General features: G+C 44.6%; 1 protein-coding gene across 2 annotated transcripts in view; it reads left to right on the top strand.

Annotated features, from left to right (window-relative positions):
- Positions 1–18,856, top strand: part of TH (tyrosine hydroxylase) — a 159,117-nt gene that overhangs the window by 87,396 nt on the left and 52,865 nt on the right. For both annotated transcript variants that reach the window (XM_073604708.1, XM_073604707.1), the window contains exon 6: positions 10,073–10,123. In XM_073604708.1, the coding sequence (XP_073460809.1) occupies positions 10,073–10,123 (51 nt within the window). The remainder of the gene's footprint in view (positions 1–10,072; positions 10,124–18,856) is intronic.

Raw genomic sequence — 18,856 nt, 5'->3', positions numbered from 1 at the left:
GAGTCTACCAACTGAAAAGGCAGCAGTTGAAGTGCTAGCAATTTTGCCAAGCTAGCATTCAACCGCTGGGCATGTGGATGGCTGGGAGCGAACTTCTTTCGCCGGTGCAGCAGCTGGAGCAGGGAAATTTGCCTGGTACAATCTGACGTCCGTGTACCGAAAGCAGATTGCCCACAAGTACTTGGCTGTGACACACCTAATTCTACACCTTCATTCCTCTCAGTGCAGGTCTCAGAGAGGACTGAAGCTATAGTGGGGTTGGAGATCTCAGCTGATGAGGAGCAAGGAGAGGTCCTCTTTGTTCTTTGGTGTGGGTCCTTTAGATACGCTTGCCAACGAACTGCATGGCAAGTCAACATATATCTTGTCAAGCATGTGGTGCCCAAGCGGGAGATGTTTTGGCCACGCGAGATACGCTTGAGACATATGTTGTAAATAGCAGCGGTGCGATCTGATGCACTCGTCTCAAAAAAGGCCCACGCCAAAGAACTTTTGGAATAACGCGCAGAGACAGCAGCGCCCTGCACATGCGGAGCTTTGGGGTGTGATGCAGTCAGTGTGCTGCCCTTAGACTGGCCCCTGGAGGGCATCCTGCCTCGTTGGTGATGTGCCTCCTCCTCCTCTCTCCTATCAGGCACCCACATTGAGTCAGTAACCTCATCATCCCCTCCCTCATCACTGGAGCAAACCTGGCAGTATGCTGCAGCAGGGGGAGCATGACTGCCAGATTGCTGTCCTTCTTGGGCACCCCCTCTGTCCATGCTCACGTTATTGCCTTCATCTAGCTCAGTATCATAATCAGAGCCTTCTAAACGCTGGGCATCCTCCTGGAGCATGTACCCAACACTGTGGTCAAACAGTTCGAGGGACTCCTCAGGAGGACATGGTGGGACTAGGGAAGGAGTCACTGATGCCATTGAGCCGAGGGAAGAGGCCACGTTGGCAGCTGCTTTGCCAGACAAAGTACCCTGAGCATGGGTGAGAGAGGATGAGGAGGATGAAGACGGCTTGGTCATCCACTCAACCAAGTCTTCTGCATGTTGCGGCTCAACACGGCCAGCTGCCGAAAAAAAGGCCAAGCGTGTCCCACAGCCACGTGCTGATGAGTATGCACCGTCTCCACGACCAGCACTGTTGCCTCTAGACACAGAGCCTGCTTGCCCTCTTTTATTGGCTTGTGACTGTCTGCCTCTCCTTGTTGGCCTTCCAGACCTGCAGCTAGCAAAATCAACTGCCTGCCTGAAGTATGAGAACACCACCAACCTTCTATAGGTAGCTTTAGCTGAACACTGTGCAGAGCTCGCAAAAAACTAACTTGTAGCTTATTTAGCTGCCTGCAGTAGTGATAGGATCAGGAAAACACCACCAACCTTCTACAGGTAGCTTTAGCTGAACACTGTGCAGAGCTCGCAAAAAACTAACTTGTAGCTTATTTAGCTGCCTGCGGTAGTGATAGGATCAGGAAAACACCACCAACCTTCTACAGGTAGCTTTTGGTGGACACTGTGCAGAGCTTGCAAAAAACTAACTTGTAGCTTATTTAGCTGCCTGCGGTAGTGATAGGATCAGGAAAACACCACCAACCTTCTACAGGTAGCTTTAGGTGAACACTGTGCAGAGCTCGCAAAAAAATAACTTGTAGCTTATTTAGCTGCCTGCGGTAGTGATAGAATCAGGAAAACACCACCAACCTTCTACAGGTAGCTTTAGGTGAACACTGTGCAAAGCTCGCAAAAAACTAACTTGTAGCTTATTTAGCTGCCTGCGGTAGTGATAGGATCAGGAAAACACCACCAACCTTCTACAGGTAGCTTTAGGTGAACACTGTGCAGAGCTCGCAAAAAACTAACTTGTAGCTTATTTAGCTGCCTGCGGTAGTGATAGGATCAGGAAAACACCACCAACCTTCTACAGGTAGCTTTTGGTGGACACTGTGCAGAGCTCGCAAAAAACGAACTTGTAGCTTATTTATCTGCCTGCGGTAGTGATAGGATCAGGAAAACACCACCAACCTTCTACAGGTAGCTTTAGGTGAACACTGTGCAGAGCTCGCAAAAAACTAACTTGTGGCTTATTTAGCTGCCTGCGGTAGTGATAGGATCAGGAAAACACCACCAACCTTCTACAGGTAGCTTTAGCTGAACACTGTGCAGAGCTCGCAAAAAACTAACTTGTAGCTTATTTAGCTGCCTGCGGTAGTGATAGGATCAGGAAAACACCACCAACCTTCTACAGGTAGCTTTAGCTGAACACTGTGCAGAGCTCGCAAAAAACTAACTTGTAGCTTATTTAGCTGCCTGCGGTAGTGATAGGATCAGGAAAACACCACCAACCTTCTACAGGTAGCTTTTGGTGGACACTGTGCAGAGCTTGCAAAAAACTAACTTGTAGCTTATTTAGCTGCCTGCGGTAGTGATAGGATCAGGAAAACACCACCAACCTTCTACAGGTAGCTTTAGCTGAACACTGTGCAGAGCTCGCAAAAAACTAACTTGTAGCTTATTTAGCTGCCTGCGGTAGTGATAGGATCAGGAAAACACCACCAACCTTCTACAGGTAGCTTTAGGTGAACACTGTGCAGAGCTCGCAAAAAACTAACTTGTAGCTTATTTAGCTGCCTGCGGTAGTGATAGGATCAGGAAAACACCACCAACCTTCTACAGGTAGCTTTAGGTGAACACTCTGCAGAGCTCGCAAAAAACTAACTTGTAGCTTATTTATCTGCCTGCGGTAGTGATAGGATCAGGAAAACACCACCAACCTTCTACAGGTAGCTTTAGGTGAACACTGTGCAGAGCTCGCAAAAAACTAACTTGTAGCTTATTTAGCTGCCTGCGGTAGTGATAGGATCAGGAAAACACCACCAACCTTCTACAGGTAGCTTTTGGTGGACACTGTGCAGAGCTCGCAAAAAACGAACTTGTAGCTTATTTATCTGCCTGCGGTAGTGATAGGATCAGGAAAACACCACCAACCTTCTACAGGTAGCTTTAAGTGAACACTGTGCAGAGCTCGCAAAAAACTAACTTGTGGCTTATTTAGCTGCCTGCGGTAGTGATAGGATCAGGAAAACACCACCAACCTTCTACAGGTAGCTTTAGCTGAACACTGTGCAGAGCTCGCAAAAAACTAACTTGTAGCTTATTTAGCTGCCTGCGGTAGTGATAGGATCAGGAAAACACCACCAACCTTCTACAGGTAGCTTTAGCTGAACACTGTGCAGAGCTCGCAAAAAACTAACTTGTAGCTTATTTAGCTGCCTGCGGTAGTGATAGGATCAGGAAAACACCACCAACCTTCTACAGGTAGCTTTTGGTGGACACTGTGCAGAGCTTGCAAAAAACTAACTTGTAGCTTATTTAGCTGCCTGCGGTAGTGATAGGATCAGGAAAACACCACCAACCTTCTACAGGTAGCTTTAGCTGAACACTGTGCAGAGCTCGCAAAAAACTAACTTGTAGCTTATTTAGCTGCCTGCGGTAGTGATAGGATCAGGAAAACACCACCAACCTTCTACAGGTAGCTTTAGGTGAACACTGTGCAGAGCTCGCAAAAAACTAACTTGTAGCTTATTTAGCTGCCTGCGGTAGTGATAGGATCAGGAAAACACCACCAACCTTCTACAGGTAGCTTTAGGTGAACACTCTGCAGAGCTCGCAAAAAACTAACTTGTAGCTTATTTATCTGCCTGCGGTAGTGATAGGATCAGGAAAACACCACCAACCTTCTACAGGTAGCTTTAGGTGAACACTGTGCAGAGCTCGCATTACACTAACTTGTAGTTTTAGCTGAACACTGTACAGAACTCGCAAAAAACTAAATTGTAGCTTATTTAGCTGCCTGCGGTAGTGATAGGATCAGGAAAACACCACCAACCTTCTACAGGTAGCTTTAGGTGAACACTGTGCAGAGCTCGCAAAAAACTAACTTGTAGCTTATTTAGCTGCCTGCGGTAGTGATAGGATCAGGAAAACACCACCAACCTTCTACAGGTAGCTTTAGCTGAACACTGTGCAGAGCTCGCAAAAAACTAACTTGTAGCTTATTTAGCTGCCTGCGGTAGTGATAGGATCAGGAAAACACCACCAACCTTCTACAGGTAGCTTTAGGTGAACACTCTGCAGAGCTCGCAAAAAACTAACTTGTAGCTTATTTATCTGCATGCGGTAGTGATAGGATCAGGAAAACACCACCAACCTTCTACAGGTAGCTTTAGGTGAACACTGTGCAGAGCTCGCACTACACTAACTTGTAGTTTTAGCTGAACACTGTACAGAACTCGCAAAAAACTAAATTGTAGCTTATTTAGCTGCCTGCGGTAGTGATAGGATCAGGAAAACACCACCAACCTTCTACAGGTAGCTTTAGGTGAACACTGTGCAGAGCTCGCAAAAAACTAACTTGTAGCTTATTTAGCTGCCTGCGGTAGTGATAGGATCAGGAAAACACCACCAACCTTCTACAGGTAGCTTTAGGTGAACACTGTGCAGAGCTCGCAAAAAACTAACTTGTAGCTTATTTAGCTGCCTGCGGTAGTGATAGGATCAGGAAAACACCACCAACCTTCTACAGGTAGCTTTAGGTGAACACTGTGCAGAGCTCGCAAAAAACTAACTCGTAGCTTATTTAGCTGCCTGTGGTAGTGATAGGATCAGGAAAACACTACCAACCTTCTACAGGTAGCTTTAGCTGAACACTGTGCAGAGCTCTCACTACACTAACTTGTAGTTTTAGCTGAACACTGCAGAAGTCGCAAAAAACTAACTTGTAGCTTATTTAGCTGCCTGCGGTAGTGATAGGATCAGGAAAACACCACCAACCTTCTACAGGTAGCTTTAGGTGAACACTGTGCAGAGCTTGCAAAAAACTAACTTGTAGCTTATTTAGCTGCCTGCGGTAGTGATAGGATCAGGCAAACACCACCAACCTTCTACAGGTAGCTTTAGGTGAACACTGTGCAGAGCTCGCACTACACTAACTTGTAGCTTATTTAGCTGCCTGCGGTAGTGATAGGATCAGGAAAACACCACCAACCTTCTACAGGTAGCTTTAGCTGAACACTGTGCAGAGCTTGCACTACACTAACTTGTAGTTTTAGCTGAACACTGTGAGAAGGACGCACTACATTAACTTGTAGCTTTAGCTGAACACTGTTCAGAGGACGCACTACACTAACTTGTAGCTTTAGCTGAACACTGTGCAGAGGTCGCACTACACTAACTTGTAGTTTTAGCTGAACACTGTGAGAAGGACGCACTACACTAACTTGTAGCTTTAGCTGAACACTGTGCAGAGGTCGCACTACACTAACTAGTAGTTTTAGCTAAACACTGTGAGGAGGACGCACTACACTAACTTGTAGCTTTAGCTGAACACTGTGCAGAGGTCGCACTACACTAACTTGTAGTTTTAGCTGAACACTGTTCAGAGGACGCACTACACTAACTTGTAGCTTTAGCTGAACACTGTGCAGAGGTCGCACTACACTAACGTGTAGTTTTAGCTGAACACTGTGAGGAGGACGAACTACACTAACTTGTAGCTTTAGCTGAACACTGTTCAGAGGACGCACTGCACTAACTTGTAGGTTTAGCTGAACACTGTTCAGAGGTCGCACTACACTTACTTGTAGTTTTAGCTGAACACTGTGAGGAGGACGCACTACAATAACTTTTAGCTTTAGCTGAACACTGTGAGGAGGACGCACTACCCTAACTTGTAGCTTTAGCTGAACACTGTGTACTACACTAACTTGTAGTTTTAGCTGAACACTGTGAGGAGGATGCACTACACTAACTTGTAGCTTATTTAGCTGCCTGCGGTAGTGATAGGATCAGGAAAACACCACCAACCTTCTACAGGTAGCTTTAGGTGAACACTGTGCAGAGCTCGCAAAAAACTAACTTGTAGCTTATTTAGCTGCCTACGGTAGTGATAGGATCAGGAAAACACCACCAACCTTCTACAGGTAGCTTTAGGTGAACACTGTGCAGAGCTTGCAAAAAACTAACTTGTAGCTTATTTATCTGCCTTCTGTAGTGATAGGATCAGGAAAACACCACCAACCTTCTACAGGTAGCTTTAGCTGAACACTGTGCAGAGCTCGCACTACACTAACTTGTAGTTTTAGCTGAACACTGTGAGGAGGACGCACTGCACTAACTTGTAGCTTTAGCTGAACACTGTTCAGAGGACGCACTACACTAACTTGTAGCTTTAGCTGAACACTGTGCAGAGGTCACACTACACTAACTTGTAGCTTTAGCTGAACACTGTGCAGAGGTCGCACTACACTAACTTGTAGTTTTAGCTGAATACTGTGAGGAGGACGCACTACACTAACTTGTAGCTTTAGCTGAACACTGTGCAGAGGTCACACTAAACTAACTTGTAGCTTTAGCCGAACACTGTGAGGAGGACGCACTATACTAACTTGTAGTTTTAGCTGAACACTGTGCAGAGGTCACACTAAACTAACTTGTAGCTTTAACTGAACACTGTGAGGAGGAAGCACTACACTAACTGTAAATAATCTAGCTGCCTGACTGCGGTACTAATAGGATCAAAAGAACACCAGCAATTTTCTTCAGGTAGCTGTAAATACTGTAACAAGACAAGCCTGCCTGTCAGTAGGAAGATAACAGGAACGGATCTAGCTAAACTGAATATAGTGTATATATATATATATATATATATATATATATATATATATACACACAACACCTGGGATGCATATATATATATATATATATATATATATATATATATATATATACACAATACACTGTAAGTGCAGCTAACTCACTGACTGTCCTGCCTAATCTATCTAACTTAAATCAAATGACACTGTTTCTCTGTCTATCTCTTTCAACGCCGGAACACACACTACACAGGGCCGCCGTGCAGGTGGCCTTATATAGTGTGGGGCGTGTACGAAATCCCCTGAGCCATAATTGGCCAAAGCCTCCTTGGCTTTGGCCAATTACGGCTCTCTGTTCAGACGGCCCTGTGATTGGCCAAGCATGCGGGTCATAGTGCATGCTTGGCCAATCATCAGCCAGCAATGCACTGTGATGCCGCAGTGAATTATGGGCCGTGATGCACCACACGAATTTGGCGCGAACGGCGCATATCGTTCGCAATGTTATGAAGCCCATAAAAAGTTCTGGTGCAACCAATTACCTTCAGAAGTCACATAATTAGTGAAATGATGTCCATCTGTGGGCAATCTAAGTGTCACATGATCTGTCATTACATATACACACCTTTTTGAAAGGCCCCAGAGGCGGCAACACCTCAGCAAGAGGCACCACTAAACAAACACTGCCATGAAGACCAAGGAACTCTCCAAACAAGTAAGGGACAATGTTGTTGAAAAGTACAAGTCAGGGTTAGGTTATAAAAAAAATCCAAATCTTTGATGATCCCTAGGAGCACCGTCAGATCTATCATAACCAAATGGAAAGAACGTGGCACAACAGCAAACCTGCCAAGAGAAGGCTGCACACCAAAACTCATGGACCGGGCAAGGAGGGCATTAATCAGAGAGGGAGCACAGAGACCTAAGGTAACCCTGGAGGAGCTGCAGAGTTCCACCGCAGAGACTGGAGTCGACATAGGACTACAATAAGCCGTACGCTCAATAGAGTTGGGCTTTATGGCAGAGTGGCCAGAAGAAAGACATTGCTTTCAGCAAAAAACAAAATGTCATGTTTTGAGTTTGCCAAAAGGCATGTGGGAGACTCCCAAAATGTATGGAGGAAGGTGCTCTGGTCTGATGAGACTAAAATTGAACTTTTTGGCCATCAAAGAAAACGCTATGTCTGGCGCAAACCCAACACATCACATCACCCAAAGAACACCATCCCCACCGTGAAACAAGGTAGCGGCAGCATCATGCTGTGGGGATGTTTTTCAGCAGTCGGAACTGGGAAGCTGGTCAGAGTTGAGGGAAAGATGGATGGTGCTAAATACAGGGATATTCTTGAACAAAACCTGTAGCACTCTGTGTGTGATTTAAGGCTAGGACGGAGGTTCACCTTCCAGCAGGACAATGACTCCAAACACACGGCTAAAGCGACAATTGAGTGGTTTAATGGGAAACATGTAAATGTGTTGGAATGGCCTAGTCAAAGCCCAGACCTCAATCCTATAGAAAATCTGTGGTCAGACTTAAAGATTGCTGTTTACAAACCATCCAAGTTGAAGGAGCTGGAGCAATTTTGCTAGGAGGAATGGGCAAAAATCCCAGTGGTAAGATGTGGCAAGCTCATAGAGACTTATCCAAAGCGACTTGAAGCTGTGAAAGCCACAAAAGGTAGCTCTACAAAGTATTAACATTAGGGTGGTGACTAGTTATGCACATTGACTTTTGCTGTTATTTTGTCCTATTTGTTGTTTGCGTCAGAATAATAATAATAAAAAAAACATCTTCAAAGTTGTGGGCATGTTCTGTAAATTAAATGATGCAGATCCCCAAACAATCCATATTAATTCCAGGTTGTGAGGCAACAAAACACGAAAAATGCCAAGGGGGTGAATACTTTTGCAAGGCTGTATACGTACTATTTTGTACTAAGGCAACATTGTCTTTTTATGGTGGCGGAAGGCGGTTATATTTATTTATTTTTTTGTTATTATTTTGTGTACTAATAAAGTTTTTTTCATATTATTTTGGATTTTGAGTAGTAATTCATTTTGGTTTATTCAAGTCCCAAAGGCTCAATTGTATGGTCCTTTTTGTCAGATTGTTTCTTTGTCTGACATTTTTTGTGTATGCTGTAAGGTTCACCATGGAATCCCTCTTCTTTATTTATTTTTTATTTATTTATTTCAGGTACTTATATAGTGCCGTCAATTTACGCAGAGCTTTACATATATATTCACATCAGTCTTATACTAGTAATGAGTGGGCAAGTGACTGTAGGGTACCCATTTAAATGTAGTCCCTTTGTTTTTATTATTTTTTAGTTCCTGATATACCATACTCTATTTGCATACAATATTGCATATTTACTTAATTAACAAAGGAAAAAAGTTGATATTTTATCAGTCTTCAATATAAAAAAAAATCTTGAAATATCATTATATATTTCCTTTAAAGGCTAAGTTCACCTTTAGAAAAAAATCTGTAATGCCGCGTACACACGAGCGGACTTTTCGACCGGACTGGTCCGACGGACAATTTGACTGTGTGTGGGCTTCATCGGACCTGCAGCGGACTTTTTTGTTCGAAAATCTGACGGACTTTAGATTTGGAACATGTTTCAAATCTTTACGCTGGAACTCCGCCGGACCCAGTTCCTATCGAAAAGTCCGCTCATCTGTATGCTAGTCCGAAGGACGAAAACTGACGCTAGGGCAGCTATTGGCTACTAGCTATCAACTTCCTTATTTTAGTCTGGTCAGACTTTGGTGTGATCGTGTGTAGGCAAGTCCGTTTGATTGGAAAGTCCATCGGAAGTCCGCCGAAAGTCCGTCGGATAGACCGTCGGACCAGTCCGGTTGAAAAGTCCGCTTGTGTGTATGCTGCACAAGGTGAACTTACACAGGACCCCCTCCTCATCCCCGGAGCTTATCCATCAGGAAGTACATTTAGGAGCATTCTAATTGGGATGGGGGGGGGGGGGGGGGGCTTAGGAGGGGGTCCTGTGTAAGTTCACCTTACAGATTTTTCTGTAAAGGTGAACTTACACTTTAAAGGAAAACCTACACAAATTACTTCCTATATACACACTGTAGCAAATATTTGGAATGAAAAAAAAAACAGGCGGTCAGGTGGTTACTCTCCATCATTCATCAAATACCAAAATTTCAGGTTTGGATGAACTGAACCTTTAAATGAAGTCTGTCCTGTGATGTGATAAGGGTTCCATTGAAACAGGAATACTGTAGCTGTCATAATTTCAGTGTGAATGACCAGTGGATGCACAGTGGAAGCAATTAGACATTGTTGTAGCTGGCTTCTGTTGAATGTTGAGGCATGCATAATACAATCATATGCACCAAAAACATAACAAAATCCGTGCTGATTTTCACATCATACACTATCCATTATATTTCTCTTTTACAGTGGTGATCTAATACCCAGGGTAGAGTACTTGCCAGAGGAAATAGCGACTTGGTAAGATAAACAACCATCGTTTCACATTGTGTTTTTCTATGTGCAGAATAAGTATTAGCTCAATTCATAACAATTGAATATGAAAATATGAATTAAGTTAAAAGGATATAAATAATCTGTTACCATAATTCTTGGTTGATCAGACATCTGGCTAGTCATACAAATTGCAAGGTAAACGTCTGACGTTGAACCAGTAAAGTCAAATTAATAGAAAGAAACATCACTGCATTATTTATTTATTATGTATATACAGTATGTGTTTTACCTTTATCTAAGAGTGTTAAGGTACTATACATTCTTATTTTCCTGTATTGTGTTGCCTTGTTCCTGGAAGAACAAATACAGTATAGAGCTGTTCACTTTATTTTGACCAGTAAATTTTGTGTTTTATTTTCAATGATTAGGTGAATTTCAGTGAAATCTGAAAGCTTTTAAAACTAAATGTTCTGCCTAAAATCAGTACCTGGTTTACCTGTGAGCCTATTCTGTGTACCTCTTTGATCTCTGGATACATTGTAACTAAAACCTCCACTTTGCCATCCCACTATTATTGGATTATGGGATGATGGGTTGGCACGGATTAGCTCTGAGGTTGAGCCCTTTGACCTCAAAAAATAACTAGATTATCAAGTATATTCCAACAATCTCAAGATGTCTTTGATGGACAAATGTTGGCCCAGAGGCATAACTAGAACCTTCAGGGCCCTGGTGCAAGAAACCATGAGGGGCCCCCCTGCCCCCCCCCCCCTTTCCATCGGTCCAGGGGCCCTTCCCTCCGGGCCTAGGGCACTTCCCACTGACCCCTGTGGCATGAAGTCTGAATTTTACTCCCTGCTGAACTTGACCCATTCAAGTGAATGGTGCTGCTCTGCAAGCGCCCTGCAACTGCGTGCAATGCACATGGTTAGGGCATGCTAGTGCAGAATTGAAAGGGTTAAAGCAGGCAGTGCAGTGGCAGTACAACACTTCCTTACTGCCTGTCAAATGATCTATGAAGAGCGATCTGAATGTGGATTGCTCTTCAGAGACCAAAGCAAGCCCTTATTTTTTTACATTTTTTAAACAGACCCCTGATAGCTCACTTTTGAGACAGACACCATGTGGCTCCATGTAGTTTGGTGCGTGTAAAAATGCATGGGTTAGCAGATGTGTTGGGGTGCCATTAACAATTAATGGCACTGCTGTGTGTCTACTAAAGGCCAGTGTGTTTCTGTGTGTGTCAGGAAAGCCACAATTTTGTGCACATTCCTGACATGGAAAGGTGTGAACCTAGCCTTATAGTGGGCTCACATCCGTGTGCTGCAGTTTGGCCGCAACGGGATTGTATGTGTGCTTTGCTGCGCTCCCATTGAATTCTAATAGGCAGTGAGTTTTCTGAAAGCACAGCAAATATGCAGCATGTAGAAATTTGATGTATCTTCGTGAAAACGCATGTAAACTTTTCATACAATCACATTGCGCCCAAACTGCAGCACACTGATGTGAGTACACTATTAGGCCCCTTTCACATGAGTGGACTGATTGGGTCAAACTGTCAGTTTTTCAGGCAGACCCAACTGGACCCTCCATTCTCCTCTTATGAAGTGGCGGGTGTAAACTGACATGTGCCTGTTTACATCTGCCCACATCCAATTTGAACTGCTAAAAACAGACGGATGGGGATCAGTTCCCCATTCGTCTGGTGGATGGGATTACATGGCAGTCGGGTGTAAACAGACAGACGGTCTGTGTCTGTGGCCGCTCTGCATAAGCGGATAGGACACGGACCAGCCATCTGCCTGCTCAGGCAAGATCAGCAGAGAGATCACCCGTTGAGCAGGTGGACTTCTCGCAGAGCCCGTCCCGTGGAAAAGGGGCCTTAGCGATAAGAAAATAGTGAATAGGCGGGGGTCTTTGTAGTAAGAATATGTGTTCATGAAGGAGTGCAGAGAACGTGCTAAGGCTACAGTATAGGGACAGTACAGTTAGAGGAGTAAACTGGGATGGAAAGAGTGTCAGATATATGGGAGTGTGGAATGTCCAGACTTGAGGGGGGAAAGGGGGGGGGCTGCTGCAGGGATGTGTGTAGTGCAGATTTATGGGGGGTTCAGCAGATAGAAGAGAAGGGACAAAGGTAACAGGAAAAAAAGTTCAAGAGGATTGCTGCTAACTTACTGCATGATTGTCCAGACCAGGTAGAGAGAGATGCAGACTGCTGGAGAAGATGAGCAAATCAAATAGGACCAAAGAAGAAGGTGAAGTGACACAAAGAGAACATGCTGAGGGCTGGAGGGGAGTGATTATTAGTTGCAGGAAGAAAGAGAGATAAGGCAAAGTTGGAGTGACTGGAACTGCGCAGTGTTGGGGAATCGGCACATCGTGCAAACGACTGAGAATAACAATCTCTGCTGTCAGGCAGGAGAAGATGCAGAAGCTCTGTGTGCGTCCCTCGCTTCCCTCCTCCTCACCTCACAGATTAAGAGCGCCCGGGGGTGGGCTCTTCACTCACCGTCCATGCTGTCCTTCTTGCCATCTTGGGGCCCCTCTCGCAGTGCCAGAATGCCGGGCCCATCACAAGTGCGACTGCTGCAACCCTGGTAGTTCCGCTACTGTGTTGGCCAAAAACAGGAATTCTTACATTATGTAGGAACTCTCGTATTGGCTGTTATCAGGGCTGGCCCAAGACATTGTGCTGCCTGGGGCCAGGAATGAAATGCTGCTCTCCCCCCCCCCCCCAAAAAAAATCATGCCCACCAAAAGGCCCCCACATTATTTTATATCATGACAATTAAAACAAAAATTTAATTTATCAGGAAGTCAGATTTACATGCAACAGTGGTGGTGGATTTCAGACAGAGGCAGTGGCGGCAGTGGTGGGGGGGTTGTGGTTGGCTGGGGGGGTTTAGACACAGGCAGGGGTGGTGGTGGGGGGTTTAGACACAGGTAGGGGTGGTAGGGGGTTAGACACAGGCAGGGGTGGTAGGGGGTTAGACACAGGCAGGGGTGGTAGGGGGTTTAGACACTGGTAGGGGGGTTAGATACAGGCAGGCGTGGCGGGGGGGTTATACACAGGCAGGGGTGGTAGGGGGGTTAGACACAGGTGGGGGGGTTAGACACAGGCAGGGGTGGTAGGGGGGGTTAGACACAGGTAGGGGGCGTTAGACATAGGCAGGGGTGGTAGGGGGGTTAGACACAGGCAGGGGTGGCAGGGGGTTAGACACAGCCAGGGATGGTGGGGGTTAGACACAGGCAGGGGTGGCGGGGGGGTTAGACACAGACAGGGGTGGTGGAGATGGGATTAGTAGCGCTGGCACTTACTTTCTCTCAGCTTCAGCCATGCCTCCAGCGATCCCTCTTTAAACATGGGGTCTTCTTTTCAGAAGTAAGCTCCTCCCCCTTTACACTGTTGGCCATCAGCTGACTTTCTCTTGTCCTGACATGTCAGCAGCAATGGGGGGAGCTGTGGAGGGGATGAGCGGGCGGCCAGCTGTGCAGGTATGGCAGCGAGGGCTCTGCCATTACCCCAAATAGCAGCGACGCCGGGCCATCCACACAGTGGCATAAGGAGCAGGGCAGGCGGGTGGAGTGGAACCATCAGGCGGGATCACTGTCTTCTTGGGCGTCAGTGTGCCCCCCCCTTAAAACCTGCCACCCGGGACCAGTGGTTCCACCGGGTCCCATGGTAGGGCCGGCCCTGGCTGTTATGAAATAGTGATAGATATGGCTTGGCTGACAGTTTATCAGAAAGTTTATAACAATGAAACAATATCAGTTGTCAGTCTAGGAAGCTATCATATTATGAATATGGGTATATTTAGTAACAGTATGAATTTAGGATCAGAGAGGCACACAAAAATGGTTTTCTGGCTAAAAAGTAATAACAGGCACCTTGTTGAATTAGTTTAACATTTTTATAAATGGTAACAGGTTTCTAATAAGGGTTTGTTTTTAAATCTACTTCATTGGTATGGATGCATACACCCAACGGACACTTTATTTGGTACATCTGTTCAATTGGTGAAGACGACTTGCTGAAGTTCAAACCAAGCATCAGAATGGGGAAGAAAGGGGATTTAAGTGACTTTGGACGTGGCATAATTGTTGGTGCCAGACGGGCTGATCCGAGTAGTTCAAAAATGCTGGGATTTTCACACACAACCAACATGCGACATTCAGATGGTGGGTCAGAATTTTGTGTAAACATGAAAGCATGGATCCATCCTGTCTTGTATTGACGGTTCAGGCTGGTGGTGGTGTGTAATGGTGTGGAGGATATTTTCTTGGCACACTTTGGGACCCTTACTACCAATTGAGCATCATTTAAATACCACGGCCTGAGTATTGTTGCTGACCATGTCCATTCCTTTATGACTACAGTGTAACCATCTTCTGATGGCTACTTCCAGCAGGATAATCTACCATTTTACAAAGCTCAAATCATCTCACGACTGGTTTCTTGAACATGACAATGAGGTCATTGTACTCCAATGGCCTCCGCAGTCACCAGAACTCAATCTAATAGAGCACCTTTGGGATGTGGTGGAACAGGAGATTTGCATCATGGATGTGCAGCCAACAAATTTGTAGCAACTATGTGACACTGTCATGTCAATATCGACCAAAATCTCTGAGAAATGTTTCCAACATCTTGTTGAATCTATGCCACAAAGAATTAGGGTAATTCTGAAGGCAAAAGGGGGTCCAACCTGGTACTAGCAAGGTGTACCTATTAAAGTGACAGGGTGTGCATAAGCCCACTTTAACCACTTCAGCACCGGAAGGATTTACCCCCTTCCTGACCAGAGCATTTTTTGCGATACGGCACTGCGTCGCTTTAACTGACAATTGCACGGTCAGGCCACCTTGTACCCAAACAAAATTGCCAACCTTTTTTTCCCACAAATAGAGGTTTCTTTTGGTGGTATTTGATCACCTCTGCAGTTTTTATTTATTGCGCTATAAACAAAATAAGAGCGACAATTAAAAAAAAAAAAAGCAATATTTTTATTGCTATAATAAATATCCCAAAGAAAAAAATGCTATAAAAAAACAAATTTCTTCCTCAGTTTAGACCGATATATATTCTTCTACATATTTTTGGTAAAAAAAAAAAAAAATCGCAATAAGCGTATATTAATTGGTTTGCGCAAAAGTTATAGCGTCTACAAAATAGGGGATAGATTTATAGCATTTTTATTATTTTATTTTTTTTTATTACAGAAAACAAAAAGAGTTCTAAAGTGCTAAGGCCCCTTTCACACGAGGCAGACTCCGCTTCCACGGAGTCCGCCTCTGTCCGCCGGCTCAGCGGGAGATCAGTCCGTTGATCTCTGCTGAGCCGGCGGATGACAGGTCCCTCTCTGCTCACTGAGCGGGGAGGGGCTTGTCAGACACCGCTGCCGCCTATGGAGGGATCAGATGAAAATGGACAGAATATCTGTTTTCATCAGATCTCACCCGATCCAATCCGCCAGCGACGGACCTGGACGTAGGGCCATCCGTCTGCTTTTAGCGGATCGGACCGGGTCGGATGTCAGCGGACATGTCTCCGCTGACATCCGGCGCTCCATAGGCTAACATGGAGTGCCCGTTCAGGTCCGCCGTCAAAACTGACAGGCGGACCTGAACTGTTCGATCGTGTGAAAGGGGCCTAAAACTGGCAATCATTAGAAACTTTTGTCATGTCATAACAATTATACAAGGAATAGCTGGACACCAGTGCAGCTGCAAACTTCTGGAAGAAAAGTAGACAACAAAAATAAACAAAAATGCAGCGCTCAACGGGACCAGTAGTAAAAAACTATTGCTGATGGTATAATCAATAAAGTTCACTTATTGGATGCATGCTGAGATTTGAAATTAAAAAAAAACTGTCAATGAAAAAATGAGATGATAAAATTATTAGACTTCATAAGCACAACTCATTATTATGGTTGAAGTAATCCGAAAATAATTATATATACGATATCACCATGACTTCCAGATGACAAGGGATTAATGTCAGCAAGTGTGTTACAAGCTCCGATCCTAATTGTCAGACCCAATGGCTCAATGTACAGGGAGAAAAATAGAGGTGGAGAGACACCGCTCTCTAAGGTGCACTTAGTGGCTGTATTTCGGATATCAGACTTGCTGTGATCCAGGAGGTATATTGTAGATTGCGCCTCTGAACGACCTTGGTCAAGCTGGCTGATCAGGGTGGCTGGAACCTGGCGTGCTGGAGGGCGCTCTGGATGGTGCACACTGAATCCAGAAGCCGGGAGGCAGGGTCAGGGCCGGAAATGAGGAGTACCAGGAAGCTAGGTGGAAGCTCAAAGAAGCCGTGGCGACCGGGACACATTTTGGTGTTGGGATTCATCACATATGGACTTTCTAGCTTGCTATACTATGTGTATTTATATTTGCAATTCCTTTAATTTTATATGTTTTACTGGACATCACTAGCGCCTCAACTTCTAATAATATTGTTTGCATCACTAACTATAGTATATAGCAAAAAATATATCAACAGTCTTCCAAATTCTTTGGTTCAGGTGTTTCCAGTACTGTTATTACTACATCATACAAATGTCTGCATCCAACCATGTAGCAACACTGTGGGGAAGGTCCTTTTCTGTTTCAGCATAAATAAGCCCCTGGGAACAAATATAAATAAATAAATAATTGTTTTGATGATTTTAGTCTGTAGATACTCAAATGGCCTTCATAGAGCCCTTAACCCTGCTGAAAACCTTTGGAATTAATTGGAAAGCTGGTTGCCAGCCATCGCAAAAGCTCTTTTGACTGAATGGGCACAAATTCCCACAGACACTCTCCATATTTTTTGAAAGTACTTCCCAGCGGAATGGAGGATTCTCAATATTAATGGCCATGGTTTTGGAATGGAATGTCCAACAAGCTCATATAAGTGTGATGGTCGGATGTTCACAAGCTTTTGGCTGTATAGTGTAGTTCTATTAAATGAGAGATAATACCCCTGAATACAGAATCATAACTGTCCACTAAGCTTGCAACAGGGACCATGTAACTCCACTTTTGTTTATAAAGAAGTTCATTACATACATTGCAAGGATTTTAGCATATGTCATTGTGTTATGGAAATGATTAAGAGCTCCAATCGAGCCCAAGGTTATCTGCTGCTGTCTCTAATTTTGAAAGTGGTGATATGCATGCATATAAAAGTAAACACACTGAGACACGCTCAGTTTCGTTACTGTTACACTTCTAATTTATTCAAGGCGGTGTTAATGTTTTATACACACAAATACGTCATTGCTATGTCAGTCTAATAGGTACATCTCATTGGTTAAGAAGATAAAAGAAGATGGTGAATTTTCATAACGAGGTTTGGCTCTCTTTGGTTTTATCTCCAGTTCCGCGTTCTTTTGATGTGTGGGAGGTAGGGGGTACACGCCATCTTGAGAAAATATAGGAACAGAGCAAATCTGTATACTTATATAATGAGTAAGGAGAAAAATATGTATACACATAAGAAAATAGACATTTTCAGATTACTATTATTATTATTTACATCACATTCCTTCACAATCCCCCCTAAAATGACTATTTTCTCTTTTCTGTCCCTAATACTAAAGGTCCTACTTTTTGGCCTGGCCCTTCTCCTCAGCAACTCTTTTAGACTGTATATAGAATTGGGCAGTAACTGTTCACTTCCCTCCTCGATACAGCTGGAGAGGTGCAGTCAGGCGCTATCTATCCCTATAATCCTATAGGATTGTGAGATTATGGACAGGGAGTGACTGTAGGGGAGTGAAGGGTTTGTCATCTTCCATCATAAGGAGGTCCTCTTCTTCTTGGTGGAGAAATGTAGGTGTGCTATTGTCTACAGCCTTGCTCATTAACTTTTTTACAAAAGGTAGAATACAGCATATAATCAGGGCTAAAAGATCCAGGATTATTAATACCGTTACCCGTATCTGGGCGAACACCTTCTGCCACCCACTCATCCAGCTAAAATATTGATCCCATGGGTCTGTGATACCTGAGTTCTTCTTCAACTCTAGTGACAGATCTTCTAATTTCTTTTTTCGCATAAGTAACCTTACCATTTGGGCCAATATTATCAGGAATGTATGTACAACAGGTTCCCGTTTTTTCCTATGATTTTACAAAACACCTCCTTTCCCAGATAACACCATGTCTAAGGCCATCCGGTCCTGGAATGTCATGTAGGAAGTGGGGGCTAACTGATCAGAAATTCCCTGGAGGGCATCTTTAGAGTAATTTACAAATCTCTGTTGGTTATAATATGTATAGTGTCAGGTCACCTAGAGGCTGGGTGACAGATGCACACCGTTGGGATCAGGAGTGCACTACAAGGTAGTGGACCCTACGGGTGACTGCTGCGGATTGTACCTTGGGAGGTTCAGGAAGCAGGTCTACTGGACCACTGACACAGATCCCACTGGGAGCTAGAGCATAGATTCCCCAGGGCGCGGAGTCTAAGAGCCAGCAGGTGTTCACCAGAGCCTCTAGTGGTGAGGATGGACTGCGCTGCAGTCTGGCTCCAGGTCGCGGCCCCCAGGGTCTCACAGCTCACGCTCACGGTAGACTACAGGAGAAGAGGAAGGAGGGAGCTGGCTGGAACATCAGGGTCACAGGCAAACAGGGATGGTCAGGAACAGGCCAAAGTCGGTAACAGGAATCAGATGTAGGAAACACAGCAAGTACACATAGAGGCTAAAACACAGTGGTTGATCAGCACTGCTGACTTGCAGTGCACAGGTTAATATA

This window comes from Aquarana catesbeiana, linkage group LG11 (genome assembly GCF_042186555.1).
Source record: "Aquarana catesbeiana isolate 2022-GZ linkage group LG11, ASM4218655v1, whole genome shotgun sequence".
In the NCBI taxonomy this organism is placed as follows: domain Eukaryota; kingdom Metazoa; phylum Chordata; class Amphibia; order Anura; family Ranidae; genus Aquarana; species Aquarana catesbeiana.
Note: the sequence above shows the minus strand (reverse complement) of the source record. Positions and strands in the feature narration are given on the sequence as shown.